At 46.1% G+C, this 18,677-nt stretch overlaps 1 protein-coding gene and 1 long non-coding RNA gene across 2 annotated transcripts in view; one reads left to right on the top strand and one right to left on the bottom strand.

Moving 5' to 3' along the window:
* Positions 1–1,170: 1,170 nt before the first annotated feature.
* LOC120222628 lies at positions 1,171–2,904 on the bottom strand. The gene is made up of 3 exons (XR_005526092.1): positions 2,840–2,904; positions 1,919–1,980; positions 1,171–1,566 (listed from the first exon to the last, which is right to left on the bottom strand). It is a non-coding gene; the product is annotated as an uncharacterized LOC120222628 (long non-coding RNA).
* Positions 2,905–3,156: 252 nt separating this feature from the next.
* TOX (thymocyte selection associated high mobility group box) overlaps positions 3,157–18,677 on the top strand; it is a 308,073-nt gene continuing 292,552 nt past the window's right edge. The window contains exon 1 of the mRNA XM_039220529.1: positions 3,157–3,376. Coding sequence (XP_039076460.1) covers positions 3,275–3,376 — 102 coding nt within the window. The 5' untranslated portion in view covers positions 3,157–3,274. The remainder of the gene's footprint in view (positions 3,377–18,677) is intronic.

Below are 18,677 nucleotides of genomic sequence, written 5' to 3'. Positions count from 1 at the left end.
AGTCCAGATTGTAGCCTATGCCTCTGACAGAGCATCTGTCAATCAGAGGTTCCCATGCCCCCCTCGTCGGGTTTGACGAATTTATTAGAGTGGCTCAAAGGACTCCGGGAAACAGTTTACTTAGTTTTTACTGATTTATTATAAAAGGATATGATAACGGATGCAGGTGAACATCCAGATGGAAGGGAACACAGGGCAAGGTACGTGAGAAAAGGCATGGAGCTGCCACGTTCTCTCCACGCGTGCCACCCTCCCTGCACCTCTGTGAGGTCATCGACCCAGAAGCTCTATGAATCCTCAACTTTGGGGATTTTATGGAGACTTCGTCACGTAGGCATGATCGATCATTACCTCCATTTTCATTCCCATCCCCCATGAAGCTGACTTTCTTGTCTACTCTCCGTGTAGGAGTGGTTGAGAGTTAAGAGCTTTTTAAATCAAGAGTTCGCATTCCCACTCACCCCCATCACCCTCCACACCATGAACAAACATATCACTGTGACCCTACTGATTGCACATGGAAGAAACTAGGTCCAAATTAAGTAGAGGGACACAGTTCCGATGCATTTGGGTCTTCCCTCACAAGGTTGAGGAAATTAGCAGGTCTATAGACCTCACTGTCTGCCCTAGGTGTCAGGATATTGATGATGATATTGTTCCTGCCCTGAACCATTTCATCTTCCTGATGCTCTCAGGGCCATCAAAGAGATATCAGTTATGGATTCTTTAAGTTTTTTTGATTTTTTAATTTACTTTTGGAGACAGAGCATGAATGGGGGAGAGGCAGAGAGAGGGAGACACAGAATCTGAAGCAGGCTCCAGGCTCTGAGTTCTCAGCACAGAGCCTGACGCAGGGCTCGAACCCATGAACTATGAGATCATGACCTGAGCTGAAGTCGGACGCTTAAGCGACTGAGCCCCCCAGGCACCCCGATCAATTATGGATTCTAAGGAAGACTGTAGAATTGAATTTTGAAATAATGTAATATGTTGGTACTAAATGCTGAACTGATGATAGAAATTTAAGTTTGGAAATATTGAATTTCAATCCAACAGTTTTATTTTTCTAATCGTGGAAACACATATAAGCATATTTTAGCATCTACAATTGAACTTGAACATTGACATTACAAAACACAAAACTTCATTTAAACTTTATCACAAAGACCTTTATTAAGAGGAAAAACATTTTCTATTTCTTACTTTAATTTTACGCCTTGAAGGACCTGTAAACACGGAGGTTCTTCTCAAACCAGAGGACAGTAATTCTTTTTTTCTTACTGTTCTCTCTCCCTACACAATTTCCACCATGTCAGTCTTGAGATCGGAAAAAGGCTGGGTTTTGGCTACTTACAAAAATGATGAAGAGAAGAAAGAAAACAATGGCTTAAGAGGGAAAAATAAAAGATGCAAGAGTACAAAGCAATGCTTAGCATAGGGTTCCTGAAAAGTCATGTAGAGATGCCCAATGATGTTATCATTTCTTATACTTTCTTCATAGATTTTCTTCCAGCTCTCTCTGATTGTACCTGACAGGTGCTCTCAGTTGCAGAGGAAGTGACGTAGCTGTTAAGGAAGGCAATCAACATGCTCTATAAAGTTGTGTAGGGGTGGAAAATGGTATTAGAAGCCTCCTTGGCCCCAGAAACAAGTGGAACAGATGAAATACTTCCAGCCTCCTTTGCAGGATCTTGGGCCCTAGTGTGCAGGGGCGCTTCCTCCGGGGGAGGTAAATATGTCACCCACCCCTGCCTGGACTTCCCACCAAGGACACAGCCTAGGGGATAAATCTGTTGGACTACAGCCAAGATCTGCCGATTTTTTCCCCCCTAGCCATCTGGAAAAACGAAGTGGCAAGTTTCTGTGTTCGGGAGGTAAGGCGGGAAGGCATGACGGGCGACTTTCTCCTCGCACTTACCTACCAGAGAAATGGGGAGGCTGATTCCAGGTCTTCCGCGCCCCTCCAAGGGCATCACGGGGCTTTCCAGGTAGAAGACACGAGAATCGCATCGGGGGCAACCAGCAAGCCCACGTGTCCTCCCTCTAGCCTGACGGTGCGTGCTGACGGCTCTCCCTACTGACACTCTGACTCACCCCCGCGGCCTCGACTTAGGGTGTCTAAGGCGGCCCCGGCCTCGCCCCTCCAGCGGGCAGGTGAGGGCTGGAGGCAGAAGCGAGCCCCAGAAGGGGTGGCACCCCCGAGCCCATCCACACCCTGCAGGCCCGTCAGTCCCTAGTCCGGGAGCCCGCTTCACCGCACAGACGGTTCGCGCTTGCTGCGGGCGCCCGGGCCCCCAGGACGCGCGCTGCGCGGACCAGCCACCTTCGCCGGGGGCTGGAGGGAGGGTGGGGGCGCAGGGACGCGACAGCGGAGAGGCGCGAACCCGGCGGCGGCGGACGCAGAGAAAGGGGCGGGGCCGCCGCGCGGGCGGCGGGGCGGGGCGGGGCCGGGGCGGGGCCGGGGGCGGGGCCGGGCGGGGTGCGCCACAGCGCCCCCTCGCTGCGCGCCCCCCGCCGCGTCCCGGGGCCGCCGGCGGCCGGGGCTCCGCAGCCCCTTTGTGTGCGGCGCGCCGGCTCGGGGGAGCGCGGCCCGGGCTCGGCGGGGGCTCGGCGGGGTCCCGGCCACGCTCCCCTCCCCCTCCCCCTCCGCTCCTCCCTCCTCCGGCCCCCGGCCCCGAGCTGCAGCCATTGGGCCGCGAGCGGCCCCGCGTCCCGCCGCGCACCCCACCCCGCCCGGCCCGGGGCGTTCACCCCCCACCCCCCACCCCGCACTCCCGCCCTGTCCCCTCTTCCTTCCTACCCCCTTCCCCGGCCTCCAAGGTGGAGAAAATAAACTCACAGCTGAGCGACTCAGAGACTCCAGTAGAGCCCGAGCGCGAGCGCGGGTGCCGGGCGGCGCGGGGCGCGGGCGGCGGGGAGGGCGGGCGGGGGACAATGCGCGCGTGAAGTTACCTGCCCGGCGGCGGCGGCGGCGGCGGGCCCGGGAGGCGGCGGCGGAGCGGGCTGCGCGCTCGGCGCCGGCGGGGGCGCGCCGCGGCTCGGGGCAGAGTTGAGCGCTTTTCCCCCCTCTTTTTTTTTTTTCTTTTTTTTTTTTTTTTTTTCTCCTCTTCTTCTTAAACAAACCACAAACGGATGTGAGGGAAGGAAGGTGTTTCTTTTACTCCTGAGTCCAGACACCTCTCTCTGTTCCGTCTAAGCTTGTTTTGCTGAACACTTAAAAAAAAAAAAAAAAAAAAAAAGGAAAAGGAAAGGAGTTGCTTGATGTGAGAGTGCAATGGACGTACGATTCTACCCACCTCCAGCCCAGCCCGCCGCGGCGCCCGACGCGCCCTGTCTGGGACCTTCTCCCTGCCTGGACCCCTACTATTGCAACAAGGTGAACGCTCCGCTTTGTTTCCCCCGTGTTCTCGCTGCGGGTCCCGGGAGGGGGGCGGCGGCGGCGGGGCTCCGGGGCCGCTCGGCCGAGCCGGTCCCGGGCGCGCTCGGCCCGCAGCCCGCTGCGGCGTGCGCGGGGGTCGTCTACACGGCGCGGCAGCCCCGGGGGTTTGCCAGACCCCGCGATTGTGCGGAAAGTGACACGATTTGCTCGGATTCTTTCCTTCCTGCTGCTCGCGACTAAGCCTCCCTGCCTAGGTTTGCCGGGGGGCGTTTAGAAAAAAAATTAAGGGAAAACCACGGAATACTTTGGGGGTGTGTCCGGGGTCCGGGGACGGAGGCAGAGAGGAAGAGAAGTCAGTTTATTTTCCACTTTCCCCTTCTCCCTCCCGCCCTCTCGGGGGCTGCGGGGACCCGTGGCGCCGGGATGACTTGCAGGGGAGCAGCCGGGAGTCGGGGTGCGGGGACCGGGGAGCCGCCTCCGCCCCCCACGGGGAAAATTGCTCCACGAGTCTTTTGTTTTCCTAACCCTTTGGGGCGGCCGAGCCCGGGGTTCGGACGCGGGTGTGCGGGCCAGGGTGCCGCGGGGTAGCAGGGTTTGGGGGACAGCCCCTGCTTTGGGGGGGGGGTGCGCGCGGTAATTGCAAGTTTGTTAGAAGCCGGGCTAGCGCGTCGAGTTCGCGTCCGAAGCTCCCGCACCCCCGCGGGGCCGGAGCAGGGCCCCGGCCGGGCCGTCCCCACAGCCGGCGACCCCAGGGGCCAGGGCCGCGGGGGACCCGGGCGCCGCTAACCGGGCGGTTTGGGGGGGTGCGGGGGGCGCGGGCGGAGCTGCCGCGGAGCCCCGTTTGTCCCGGAGCAGGGTCAGGGGGTACGAGGGGACGGGGTTATCCTCGGGGCTCCTCCGACCCCTGGCCCCGAGCCGGAGGGCGCGCGGGGACCGGGTCCCAGGGCCGCCGCGGGGCCACGGCGGGCCCGCCTCGGGCTCCCTGCACGCGTGGTGAGCGGTGCCGCGCGGGGACCGTCGGCGCGGAGGATGCGCTCTCGGAGTCGCGGGGCGGGTGGTTTAGACGCCCGGCTCGCGCTCAGCCGGCCTGACGCTCTGACCCCCGCAGGCAGTTCCGTGTCGGCCCCTCGGTGAATTCCACGCTGTGCATCGCTGGGCCTTCTGATACTCGCCTGCTAGCGAGGCATCACCAGCCAGCTTTCTTACGTGACACAGAGGTCTTCAGCGCGCAGCATCCTCGGCCCCCGGGCGCTCCGGGTCTGGGTCAGTTGAGACACACACACACACACACACGCACACACACGCACACACACACAACTGTGAGTTAAGTGAACCGCAGATACCACTCGGTGCTGAAGCTCCTTGATGTCGTGTTAAGGCTCAGGAAAGGGGATGTGCTGTACTCCGATGATGCAGAGGCAAGTTTGCAGCGAAGGAACCTAGGCTTGTGCGAGGCAGAAAGGCATTTTGTCGCATAGAGAGAGCCCTTCAGCCAGGAGCCGGTTGGAAAGCTCGGGTAACTTTGATGAGAGAAGTTTGTGTGAAGTTTCATTATTTGTTGGTGGCGTAGTTCTCTTATTCTAGACATTCTGCTTTGCCTTTTTAGAAGCAGGCATTTTGTGTTTGTACCATTCTGTTTGGCTCGTAAACTATTACTAATAAAAATAATAGAGTAGCAGACCTCTCCTGGGTCGTAAACACGTATTCCACAGTTGGAACCAGACCCAAAAGGTCAGAACCATTTTGGCGATGAAACTGGACAGATCTTCTTAGATTTATGGCGATATTAGGCCCCAAAAAGCAGGTGATGGCTTGGATACACATTTCACTCGTCATCCTTGTGACAGTAGGGTCAGATTTAATTTAAAAGTTAAATGCTTTGGAAAATCAAGAATTACTTCAATATATTAAATCATTTTCCAATTAAGTGCTTTAAATAATTTTCGTGCGTTGTGCTGTGAATTGAATAAATTAATTTAGAAAGTCTTCAGAATTTCTTTACTAGCTCATTGAAGTTCCTTTTAAGTCCCCCCGTGTATGAGGAGCAAACTGTTCTTTTTAAATGCAAATTAGCCACCCTTTCTATAGACTAGTTGCAAGTCTTCTATTTAACTTATCCAGGGAATAATGGATTTTTAAAGATGCAAAGTCATGATATACTTCTCTTAGTGGGAAGAGACTTCATGGAAATGATTCTGGGAGAACGCCTTCCCCTGCCTTTCTCTATATAGCAGTCTATCAAATATATCTGTCTCTGATCCCCGATTATATATCAAGTATACCGAGCAGATTTGCTAGGCCCCAGAAAACCCAGACTCTAGGTTTTTTTCCGACTCCATCATGATTAACACTGGTACACAATTTCTCCACTATTTTCGTTGCTCAGAATGGAGTCATCTAGCATTCAGTTTCTGCAGTGACTCAAGTGGATCTGCAGGGATATGGAAGATAGGCAGAAGTTTGGAAGAGGGGAAATAAGAAATCTGTATCGACACTGAGTAAAAATAAGTTGGTTCAGACTTCACTGTCCGAGCCAGGACTGCAAAGTAAACCTTGTGCTTTTCAGAGGTGTAATGAATATGCAGCTCATTACAAGAAACGGCCACTTTGTCAGGTTATTTGTTTTTAATAGGGTGATAGGATCATAAATTAATAATTATCTTTATTTTAAGCCTGTCAACACTTTTGCAGTTCAAGTCGGTGTGCTAATAAATCCCAGCGGAACCAGTATCTTTAGGCGCTTCGGAATCCTGCAGTTGTATTCATGGTTTTCCCACTGACGTTTTTTCGACGTTAGAAGAAACCCCTAATCCACCAAATGAATATCCTCTTCCTGAAGCTTCTCTAAACTAAAAGGAGGCTGCGTTACCCTGCCGACCCTCTCCGGCACTGCACTGCCAAAACACTCCTTCCATTTTTCAGTCAATAAACTCCGTGGGAGGAATTTTTTTTTTTTTTTTTTGGAAACAGTTTAATCTCCCATCACTGTATTGTAAGAGCTCATTACGTTATGAACACATCCCTATGCAAACTGGCCTCCATTTTCACGTAGCCCACTGCTGGAGAAAAGTGAGAACAATGCTGATGATGTTGGTTATGGCAACGGTGCGAGGCATCCCTTAATACAAGCAGCCAGAATGGATGGCATGTTGCTGTATATGATATAGGTCAGCCTTTGAAACAGCAGCGCAGCTCATAGAGGGACCCAAACACGCAGGCTGAAACTAACAGCGTTCACCTCCTGAACTTAAGCATGGTTACATTTCAGACACTGAGAGATGGCACCGGAGTTGAGTTTCATCTAATTAAGACTATTTTAAGTAAGCTTGTGTCCCTTGATTGAAAGTAGATTAAAGGAGTTCACAATCAGAGTGCAGCAGTAACATACAGTCCTATTTTTCTGGTCCTAGTTGAAGACGTCAGAGCGTCAGTTTAAATCTAAACCTACGGAGTAATAACAGTCCCCTTCAGTTTCTTCACGCAGTGTCATTTGTAAAGATTGTTTTCACTGATTTTATGCTAAACTGGGACAAAGAGGTGGCACTTTTTCATTTTTACAATGATGTGATGTGTTCAGTTACTGCTCAGTATCTGCCCACATAAGGAGCAGTAATACAATGATGTTATGACATGGCTAATCACAGGGACGCTGACCTCCGCCAGCAGTGGGAGAGGATGTATGTAATGGTCTGCACTGTTCTCAGTGGTTGCTTTTGTGGAATCGGGCCCTGAATCTTTCTTTGGTTGGTTTAGACACAGGCAAGTCTGGGACGCAGACACATGCTTAATACTCGTAACATACAGAGTAAAGAATAGTGGCCGTTTGGGGTGTTGGGCTTTTGTCATTGAAATGAGGAAGGACAGTGTATATAATCTTTTCATATCAACATAGGAAAATGGACCTATTGGTGATGGACTCAGCGTTGAAATGTCAGGGCTAACATTAAACACTTGGTAACTTTGGAGAAAAACGGGATTCATTATTGTCTCTGCAGAATCTCCTTTGAGCTTATTTTCCTATTTAGTTAGAGCGTTATGTGTTGTACGCTTAACGTGGCAAAGCTCATCCCGTCTAAAATATAGGGCAGGCAAGCAATGAAGGTGGAGTCATTATCCTACTTTAATTAATAAATGTGACAAAAAAAGAGGTGGATGGGAGGAGGAGGAGGGGGAGGAAGGGGAGTGTTATAAGCAATTTAGAGCATCATGCTTGATTAGTTCTCTATCTACCTCCGTAACTTCTAGGACTCTAGGAAATTCATAGCTAATACTTAGGACATCATTAGTGTGATTAAAACTCCCCTGGGAGTTTTATTGGCTGGATCTTTCTTATGTTTTGATGTCTTTAAACATGTTTTCAACAGATTTTTTTATAGGTAAAAAAGAGCAGAAAACAAACCATCATATAGTTTTGGCCACTTAATCAGATGCACAAAAACCTCAAATGTAGCTATCTTGACTTCACTAGATATTTCACTGTCACAAGTTCCAATTTTAAAGGTCTACCCAGAAGTTATAGTTAGGAGTTTCAGAGAGATCAAATGCTATTTTTTAATGTTTGTTTATTTATTTTGAGGGGGTGAGGGCAGAGAGAGAGAGAGAGAGAGAGAGAGACTCCCAAGCAGGTTCCATGCTGAGCACAGAGCCCAGCGTAAGGCTTGATCCCACAACTGTGAGATCGTGACCTGAGCCAAAATCAAGGGTCAGACACTTAGCTGACTGAGCCACCCAGGTGCCCCCAAATGCTATTTTTTCATGTAGTTTACATGGGTTAGTATTCTCACAGTTTGTCATATATTTTTTTAAATTTTTTAATGTTTATTCATTTTTTGAGTGACAGAGACAGATAGAGCACGAGCAGGGGAGGGTCAGAGAGAGAGGGAGACATAGAATCCGAAGCAGGCTCCAGGCTCTGAGCTAGCTGTCAGCACAGAGCCCGATGAGGGGCTCGAACCCACAAACTGTGAGATCATGACCTGAGCCGAAGTCACTTGCTTAACTGACTGAGCCACCCAGGTGCCCCCAAATGCTATTTTTTCATGTAGTTTACATGGGTTAGTATTCTCACAGTTTGTCATATATTTTTAAGGTTACTGAATGATGATATTAACAGACATTTTAATATTTTCCTTAGGAAAACTAAACTGATACTTAAATATTATCTAATAGGCTGCTTATTGTAGTTCTTTTTTTTAAATGATGTGATTGCAAGGGATGTGAGAACAGGCGAGAAGTGAGGCACTTGAACCTTGAAGACATGGGGGAAAGTTCCCAGTTTTGCAGTGGCTTCCTGGGGCCCCAGACCTGGTCTCACATACTGGTTGTGATGTGTGACACTATTTCTGTGGTCATACTTTTTTGTGAAGGGTTCACTTCAAGAGAGGGACGACTTAGAGAATTGGTGGAAAATGTTATATAACTTTGAAGGATGGTTTCTTCTAGGAGCTTCCAGCATTTTGCCAGGACACTAGAAAGTGGAAAAACCCCTGGAGATAGTTCCCTACTGCGGGCGATCCTTCCTGTTCGGATTAGAAGCCTGCGCGCGGTGGCAGGTCTGTCGCGTGACTTGTGCTTCTCCCTCCCCTTCCCCCCACCCCTTCCCAAGCATCTCCAGTCCTGGGACAGCCTGCCCCCTTTGCTTCACTCCACCCTAAACTTAAATTGAACTTGGGAGGCCTTAGAAAGTAAGGCCGACTCTCCTCTCTCTCCTTAGGATCATGACTCTCCATTGGGTGCATCTTGCTGGGCAAGTCCCCCGTTTCCGCTTGCCATCCTTCTTCCCACGATCATGTTACCTTATCCAGTCTTCCTCCAGGACCCGACCTTATTTTCTGGTTAAGGAAATGGAAATCTGCTCCTCTTAAGCCTCCTGTCTACTTTTTAAAATCCCGATTCAGGCTAGTCTCTTTTTCCCCGTGTCCCCATCTGGGTGAATATGACATAGGCTCATCCAGTAAGAGACCAAGGAAATGTAGATCGGGAGGGCAAAGAACTGTGGTGCTTATTTCTAAGCTCTCAGAATTTCCTTCTTTCCCCTCCCCCCCACCCCCACATCTGAAGCACAGTGTACTTAGAGCCTGGAAACGCCTGGAACATACCTTTCAGTGGGAAATCTTACTTAGATTGTAAACTTGGAACCATGAAAGTGGTACCGCGGCTTCCCCATCTTTTAGTTGACCTGCAGTAAGTTCGGCGAGTTGTACTTACAGAAAGTAAACGGGTTGACAGGCTTCTGTGTTCCCATCAGAGTAGGCATAGAGAATTCAGATGGGACTAGCTGGGCAAGCAGAACGTAATTAAATTTAGAGCTTTTCCTACATTTTAGCTTATCTCAAGGTGTCTGGGAAAGTCACGTGGCAGAATATTTATCCCGTCTCTATAAAAAATGAGATGTAATGACTATGGCTTGATTTAATGCCGTTGTAACAATTCCATCTTAAAAATGTTATCAATTGTTGAAGATAAAACTTACTTTGGGTACAACCAAACCCAAGAATCTAAAATGCATAATACCTTGAGGAGGAAAGAAGATTGTAGTCAATCATAGAATAAACACTGTGGCCGCAGCGATTCTACCTGTTGCCTTCTCTTTACTTCCACTCTAGTGTTATCGATATGTTTTCTCAACTGATCTTTTCCTTTGAAAGCGCACTTCTCAGAGTCCGATCGCCTGTGGTCTCCATTCATTGATGGGACCAGCAGTCGACACCGAGTTGTGTTAAATGGACTGTCCGTTAGGAACCTGGGGTGCCAAGGAGACACAGCTCACATCCGCCCTAGTGAATTTGAGATTTTTGTTTCTTGTTTTGTTTTAAACCCTGCATGCCAAGTTTCATCCCGAAGAGCCATTTCTCATTAAAAACAGTTGAGTTACAAACAGCTTAGAAATGTGGTTTCTAATGGAAGTGTCAACAGACTGTTAATTATAGCATTTCTTCCATAACACTTTGAGACGTGGAATTCACATTAACCTGAATGAGCTTTCCTAGTTATAACATGTTTCTCCCTATAGCATTCATTTTGAAAATGGGAACATTATAGTGCTCTGTGCTTGGATGCTCATGGTGCAGCAGAAAAGACTAGAAGGAGGAAAATGCCAGAAGGAAGCCCCCTTGCTCTTTCATGACAGGAGGTATCAGTGTTTTCCCAGACCGCTATAGCTTGATCTATGGAAAGCGAGCCTTAGTTGATGAACGATTTTCAAGCTAACTTGTAAAAGCTGTCTTCAGATTTCCATTTTCCTCCAGAAAAATCATTGTTTATACATATTTATGACACCAAAGGTCATGAAGCCGGGTTTTCTATTAATGCTTTTCTGTTTGTCCATTTTTCAGTTTGGGGTTTTCGCTGCTTCTGCGTTAGCCATATTGGTTTTCATTCCTGGGTTATGTGCTTGTGTGAAACTCTTGAAAGAAACTCCTAGTTAAAGGAAGGCCCTGGTTGGTTGAGAAGAAGCTTTCCTAGCGGCCAAGAAGATATAAAGTGTTTTGAGTCACTACGTAGACGTACAAATGATATGTATCTGATCCACACCAGGGACAATGTGAGCCTTCTCCACAAAATACCTTTCCTTTGAAGGCTTTGAGCACCTATTTGGGGGTTACCTAGCCAGAAAAATAGGTGTGTGTGTGTGTGTCTCATGTTCGGGATTTATTTCTGGCCATAAATGCATAAGAATTTATCCTAACTGACAGAATCTGTCAGTGTGTCCAACAGCCAGGGAAATCATACAAGCTAATAGGAATGCCTCATTACCACTCCATGTTAAGAAACTTCACCGTATTTCAGAGGAGAAGATGTTTTCCAATGCCAGGGCTTTAATTAGGCATATTATAACCTGATAAGATTAAAGAACTAGATCCTCTCTGAGGAAAAGACTTCTTTTGGTTCAAGATTTGCGATAAAAACAGAGGGCCCAGAAACCTGTGTTGACTTACTCCCGAGGCAAAACAAATATAACCCGTGGAAAGGACATGATCCCTCCCTCTCTGTTTTTCCCTTCTCCTTAGAAGCCTGACTTCCTTGTGTCTGGTAAAAGTTCTGATGCTAAAACCTTTAATCCACTGGTGTCCCAATCCGCCGTGGAACCACTAGAGAAGATAATTTATATTTGTATCAAGGAAGCCTTATGAGAATTAAGGAGTCCACAGAGGCAGATTATTTTGGAATCCTGTGGTGAAAGATGTTCACAAATTCAAACAATGGTAGACCTTAGAAAAATACTGTGTTTGGGGCGCCTGGGTGGCTTAGTCGGTTGGGCGTCTGACTTTCGCTTAGGTCATGATCTCGCGGTTCGTGGGTTCGAGCCCCGCGTCGGGCTCTGTGCTGACTGCCAGCTCAGAGCCTGGAGCCTGTTTCAGAATCTGTGTCTCCCTCTCTCTCTGACCCTCCCCTGCTCACGCTGTCTCTCTCTCTCCTAGAAATAAAAAAAAATAAAAATAAAAATTTAAAAAAAAAAAAAAAGAAAAATACTGTGTTCTCAGCCCGCTCATTGTGTTTTTGCTACTCTAGTGGAATCCATGTGGTAGAGAAGGGATTCTTAAAGCAGGGGAGTGAAAAGGGTAACTTTTTTTTTTTTATGAGAGAGAGAGACAGCGTGAGCAGGGGAGGGTCACAGACTCTGAAACAGGCTCCAGGCTCCGAGGTGGCAGTCAGCACAGAGCCCGACGCGGGGCTCGAACCCACGAACCACGAGATCATGACCTAAGCGAAAGTTGGTCGCTTAACCGACTAAGCCACCCAGGCGCCCCCAGGGGTAACCTTTTTTGAGGGTCGCAGGCGAACTGGGCAAAGTGAGTCCTGTGTGCAGAAGTCTGCAATCCCCCTCTTTCATATATCGATGGGTCTCTCCCCCCCAGGGCCTTCTTCCTCCCTCTCCATGTTGAGCATCTATATCGTACCTGGTGGGAGAAGCTTCAGGTGGGAGCTGCTGCAGGGGAAGGGGGCAAGGTGAAAGTTGAGTCTACCAGCTGCAGAGGGAAATGCCCTCTTAACAGTTCCTGACTTCAGGAAAGCAGGCTTGCCCCCACCCCACCTTCTTTTGATAGATACATGGGTCAGAGATCCAAAATGCAATGTACAAGATTAATTAATGAATGGACCAGGGGCGCCTGGGTGGCTCGGTCGGTTGGGCGTCCGACTTCAGCTCAGGTCATGATCTCACGGATTGTGGGTTCAAGCCCCGCATCGGGCTCTGTGCTGACAGCTAGCTCAGAGCCTGGAGCTGCTTCAGATTCTGTGTCTCCCTCTCTCTCTCAGACCCTTCCCTCCTCACGCTGTCTTTCTCTCTCTCTCAGAAATAAATAAAAAGCATTAAAATTAAAAAAAAAAAAAAACGAATGGACCAACTGGGTCTAAAGATAGGCCAGTTACACTGAAAGAGTATCTGTGTACCACCTGATTTTCTTAAGTCTTTCAGCTCAATTAAATGGTTAATTAAAAAAAAATGGTGGGTAAAGCGTAATATACATTGGCCTCTTCATACCTGTAAAAACCAGTTCTTTTCTACGCCAGTATCCCTCTGCCCAAAATGCCAGCAACAATTGTATAAAGAGAAATGTTACTAATAAAGAGTCAGGATAACCTTTCAACAAAAAGTATATTTTATCATTTGGCAGATACAGTCATGAACATTAATCATAGAAACCTGCAGATAGTAGAAGCTTAATATCAAAGCTAATGATTTATTTTATGTTAATGACTTTCTGCCAGGGCATAAAAGACTGCTCATAATGGACTCTCTGTGCTATGTTCAGTTACTAAGGCTAATGGGATAATCTTTTCTCTCCCAAAATTAAGCTTTTTGAAATAAATTATGCTGTTACTTTTCAAGGTAACTCTCAAAAATTTACTGCAAAACTAATCTTTTAAGAACTGCTTAAAGAAATAAAGAGGAAGAAAAATCCCAAAGCAGCTTTTCTAGTTCATGAGCAGTTTTACTTAATTAGAGTGGGAAAGTTTGCATGTATGCTAATATCCCTGAACTTGGAATGCCAAATAGTTTTAAAGTCAGCCTTCAGTGACTGACGCTATCTGCCTTTTGAGATTCCACCCCTGTGGGTAGCTCCCACCAAGAATACAGTTTTGTGGATTCCAGGCCAATAATGAGCTGAATGGTAGTGAACCATTGGGTTGTTCACTAGGAAGTTTTAAAAATCATGTTTACAATTAGTTATAACCAACATTATATTTCAATAAGAGATAATTTACCTACTAAAGTTCACATAATGTGCTAATCATGTCTAGTGGTTAATAAAGGCCTCCTACCTCACTCCCCTGATGGCTATAAAAGGCTATTATATTCATGGCCACAGTTCAGGTACAGCTGCTGTGTGTTAATAATGCATCATTGTCCCACTAATCAACACACCAAAGGTCAGCACCCCTAAGCACCTCAACCACCTAGTCTCTTTCCAAAATATTTATTAACACCTTAAAAGCGTATCTGTTCATTTTCCTTAGCCTCGAGCCAGTGAATTCCACTCCAAGCTACTTGTGTGATCGAGGTTTTGTAACCTAAGCGAGGTCACAGAGGAGATGAATACAGATTCACGTGAATTTTTTCCCATAAACATGTTCCCCATTTCCAGTCATTGACTGAATTAGTGTAGGGCTGTTGTAGTCGGAGCCTCTCTATAATTAAGTAGCTGTGCTCCAGAGTGAGAATGTTTTCAGATTTTATATGTTACTTAAGGAGACACTGGGAAGAAAAACAACTTGTCAACGACCAGAATCACTTAAAGTAAACAGAGCAAAGTGGGAAATGGGAAGGGCTATTTATAATCTAAACAAACAGGGATCGGCGCTAGTTTACGAACCGATACGGTAGTGAAATATTATTTGCTTAATTGTTCTTTTGGCATAGGACAGCAATAAGAGTAAAAGCTTCCTAAACCATATTTTTTTTCTGCACACAAAGAACGCATTCACGTGGGATTTCCATTTTGCTAGAAAATCGAGCAAATCAATAAGCTAGCACTTATCTGCATTAAAATTAGGTAGACCACAATTTATAGGTACAGTGAGAGCGTAGTTCTCTTGATACCCTTGGTTAGTGTTTAAGATAATCCTTGCTTTTGTGTCCTCAGAGAGAAGCCAAAATGTTAAGCGAACAAGATCTCATTTTCCCATCTTGTATTATGGTCTCTGTTTTCTCTCACCCGTTTTGATAACCTTGCGTGTGCGCGCGTGCATGTGCGCGCGCGCGCGTCTTCTTCCTTTATGATTTGAGAACCTTAAATGTTTTAAGAGAAGAAAAAGAAATGAAACTCAACTATGTTTCCATCATCAAGAGAAATGCAAAAAGCGAACTAGGGGGAGGAGCTCCCATTTGTGCAGCACATAATGTACAACGGTACATTTGTCATGCTTTAAATATATAATGCCTACAATAAAATATGTACAGGCGCAGTTGTGATCTCTGAAGTCCCTGGCTCCACTGCCATTGTTTGTAGTCGCTACGGTTGTCATACATTGTTCTTTGCACATCATACCCTTACAGCAGAATTTGACACAATTTCTAGCTTTCAGCCTGCACCATTTCCATTGTACAATATACATGAGTTTGACAGGGTGTGTGGAGGAAAACTCTGGCAAGCAATGGATATTTTGAAGTGGCAAGCATTTCAGCAGCTGCCTGCTTGTGAAAAAGGAATGATAAGATATACTGTATTGTTAGTTTCGGGGAAAGCATTAAGGTTTAAGCTCTGTAAAAATGTACACATTATTCGTCAGTGGCAAAGCAAGTCTTTTATGTTTTTTAGAGCTTAGCTCGCTGGCTGATGTGAACTAGAATGACATTGGTCAGTAAATGAATAGGAGTACTTTGAATTTGAACTGCTGCCAATTTTGCATCAACAAAGGAACTGACAAAAGAAAGATTTTATGTGAAATGCAAAGCACACCCAATGTTTTGGGGGCGGGGAAAGGGAAGGAGAGAGAGAGAGAGAGAGAGAGAGAGAGAGAAGAGAGAGGAGAGCGAGAAACCCACACCAGAGAATACTGTTTCACACATACTTGCCAGGATACCAAACAGTTAAAACACATCCATTTTTCACGGCTCATCAGCTACAACCTAAGCTGTATTATCTAATGTTCTTTAAAAACCTGTTGTATACACATAGGCTTTTAGAATTTGTTCATATGGAATTTAGAGTGTTGTTCTAAATATCACACTGTGCCCTGGAGGCCTGTTGGCAGAATATCAGAGCTGCCCACTGCTGGAGTAACCCACTCTCTCTCTGGTAGTGGGAAATTGTAGATTAATCAGCTATGGCACTTTCAGTGTGTAACGTTCATTAGCAAGGCAATTTGTCATGACTGCTAATGGTCAGAATGCACCTGCTCTCTCCGTTACCGAGCACGATAAGGAAGAAGACAAATATTTCAACATCTGATAGTATTAACTTGTTTCAAATTTGTAATCCAAGGTTAGTTGCTCCAAACAGACACAGCAGCAGATTAACAAGTATCCTCTATTCAATTTTACTGGGCCCTGTGTTTATGGATTTATGACTTTAAAGCACACTAATGTGCTATTATGAAGGGCACTGTTTTTGATGAGATGATCCACAGAAAGTAAGTTATGAGCAGAGCACCTTCTGGGTTCATCTGGAAAGAATTTATGTGCATCATGTTTTCTATAGAGCTCTGTATATTGGAAGGTTTGAGGCCTGCGATGTTTCCTGACATGCTAAATATTCGTCTTATGATTAAAAAAAAGTCACTTTCCCATTGGCTTGTAAACCGGTCAGTCACTTTTCAAGTGAGATTAGCGTCCCCATCTATTTGCAAAGTTGTAAAATTCCAGGGAAAAACTTCAGAATGAATTAGAAACGTCATGTCTCCCCCCCCAGCAAACTGCTTTATGAGATCGGCATTCATTGTTCTACATGGGAAAAGTTAAAAAGATTCCTCCGGTTGAAAAGACTGGAATTTTTTTTTTCTTGTATATCTCATATTTTCTAGATCTTACATCCCATAGCTGGCCGTCCAAAATGTTTTTGACACATTTTCATTTTTAATGAAAGGCCCTAAAATTCAGAGCATAATGATTTCTTAGAAACTGAACCCAATCTTGGTAAGAAATTCGCTCTTGCTGGTAACAAAAGCTGTTACTGTTTAAGTTCCTGTCGAGCGGTTAGTCGGTACGCTTCGCTGAATGTTGTCAAAAAGGCTTTTCTCATGATTGACAACCCGGCAGGAATGTGAATGGAGATTTTAATTGCGTATCATGTGTGCATATCAGAGTGAGTGAATTCATGACTCTGCTTAGCTCCATATCTCTGCAGGTCAGCCATGCCAAAAAATGCTCTTTTATGTGTGATTTTTCCAAAAAGAGAAAGGTGTGTGTGTCCCGAAGTCATTGGTTATTCATTTCTGAAGTGAAACCCTTGTGTTCCCTGAGCCTCGGAGTTTGAAAGTGGAACAAAAATCCATTTTGAGATTTCTTTCTTCTCCCCTTTGCACTCACGCTCAGATGATGTAAATTCTTTTGAGTTACAAGTTGGGAAAAGTCTGCCAGAACATATTTTTCTTATGGCACTTGTTATATGAAGTGTGTTTATCTTTCTTTCTTTCTTTTTTTTTTTTTCCTTTTTTCCCTAAAGGGTCCTTTGAAAAGAAAGGAAAAATGTAAGCCAGCGGAAAAAGTTACTGAGGTCAATTACCTTTCTATAACTTGCAATCTTTAGAAAAGGTCTGGGGGTGGGTGGGTGGAGAAGAAAGGATAGATTTCTGAGAGGCGGGAGAGTCACGAAAGTGTACCTGAATTTTGGTTAAAAATAGCAAGAATGCAGTGCTTATGGTAAAGTGACATTAATAAATAAATGAATGTGCATTTCTTAGAAAAAGAACTCCTCTACTGAAAACATAAAGGTCAAGGATTCATTTCTGCTGTCACTTCTTTGCTCAGAGGCAGTGGTGGTGATGTACCATTTATCTTATTGAGATGTCTCACCCCAGTACACATGCGATGTTGTAAGTGGGGTAAAACTTAGCTTTGTAAGGAAACTTTGGCTAGAGTAGCCTCTGGCCGCTCAAGACCTCATCAGTGTGAAAACAAAACAAAAAGAGTTGTGTAATGAATGTGCTTATATAATTTTTCGTTGGCGTGATTGAAAATTTGGCACTTGGGTTGTAAACTCACCACATCGCTCCTTTTCTGTGTCATTTTGAATAGGTGAGAAAATGATTAGTGCCGGGGTCGTTTTCAATAGACCGTAGGAATGAGTAGGATAATGTTGAAAAGATGGGGACTTTAGAGCCTTAGGATGTCCCATGGACTTAACTTTTTTCTGGGCTCTAATATGTTATCTCAACACATTTTAGAACATATCTAATCGCAGGCTGGTGATTCAGCCCTTATTATAGTAGGCGGTGCTGGGCGATCACCCTACGAAGGCGCTGCTGTACCTTTAAAACGCTGAAGAAGAAAAATCCATTTTATTTTAAAAATCTCGCTCTATGTATGGGTGACATTTTTCTAACGTTATGGAAGACTATTTTGTACGTTATACTGAGAGCTCAGGCAAGGAAAAATCTATTTACAAAATGAAAAAAAGTGCTCAGCTGAATGCTTTTCACTTTTAAAGATGATATTCTGGTAATGAACTTTATCAAGCAGAGAACATTTCAGTAAAAGTATTAAAGTAGTTCCTATTCCAGTTGCCTCACTTAAGCCTGCGTCACTGTTTCCGTGATAACTTCTTATTTTCAGGTAGCTCGAATGCAGGCCCCATACAAATATTTGCGCAAGGATGAGACGAGAATATTTTAGTCTAAGAAATAGACTTTTTGTTTGGAATGCACTTCCGAAGAAGCGCAGCGCTGTGTTAATAAGGCACATTTCATTCCTTCCTGAAGATGGGAGAGCATTTATTGGACACCAGTATACAGAGCCTTCTGCTGAGTGCTGGGTGCCGAGAGGAGCGAGCATGGCCCCTGCCTCTGTGCGGCCAGTCAAGGGAGGAATGCAAGCACCCAGTACATGGCTGGGGTGTGATTGCTGTGTTCTGAAGCCTGTGCTCACAGTGCTGGGGGTGCAGAAAGCGATGCAATGGGTTGGAGTTGGGGAAATCCAAGCTGCTTCCTGGAGGAGATGGCATTTCCATTGGTCTTAAGAATTGGGCCTTAGAAGAGGAAAGTTACTCCTATTATTGAATTAACTTTTATATTCCTATCCCTTTCCAAAAGGGCATGGGGCACCTGGGTGGCTCTGTCGGCTAAGAGTCTGACTTCAGCTCAGGTCATGATGTCACAGGTTCGTGAGTTCAAGCGCTGCGTCGGGCTCTGTGCTGAC

This window comes from Hyaena hyaena, unplaced genomic scaffold (assembly GCF_003009895.1).
Source record: "Hyaena hyaena isolate Hyena2069 unplaced genomic scaffold, ASM300989v1 scaffold_895, whole genome shotgun sequence".
Classification (NCBI taxonomy): Eukaryota; Metazoa; Chordata; class Mammalia; order Carnivora; family Hyaenidae; genus Hyaena; species Hyaena hyaena.
The sequence above is the reverse complement of the archived record's forward strand: the minus strand, read 5'-3'. Positions and strand labels throughout refer to the sequence as shown.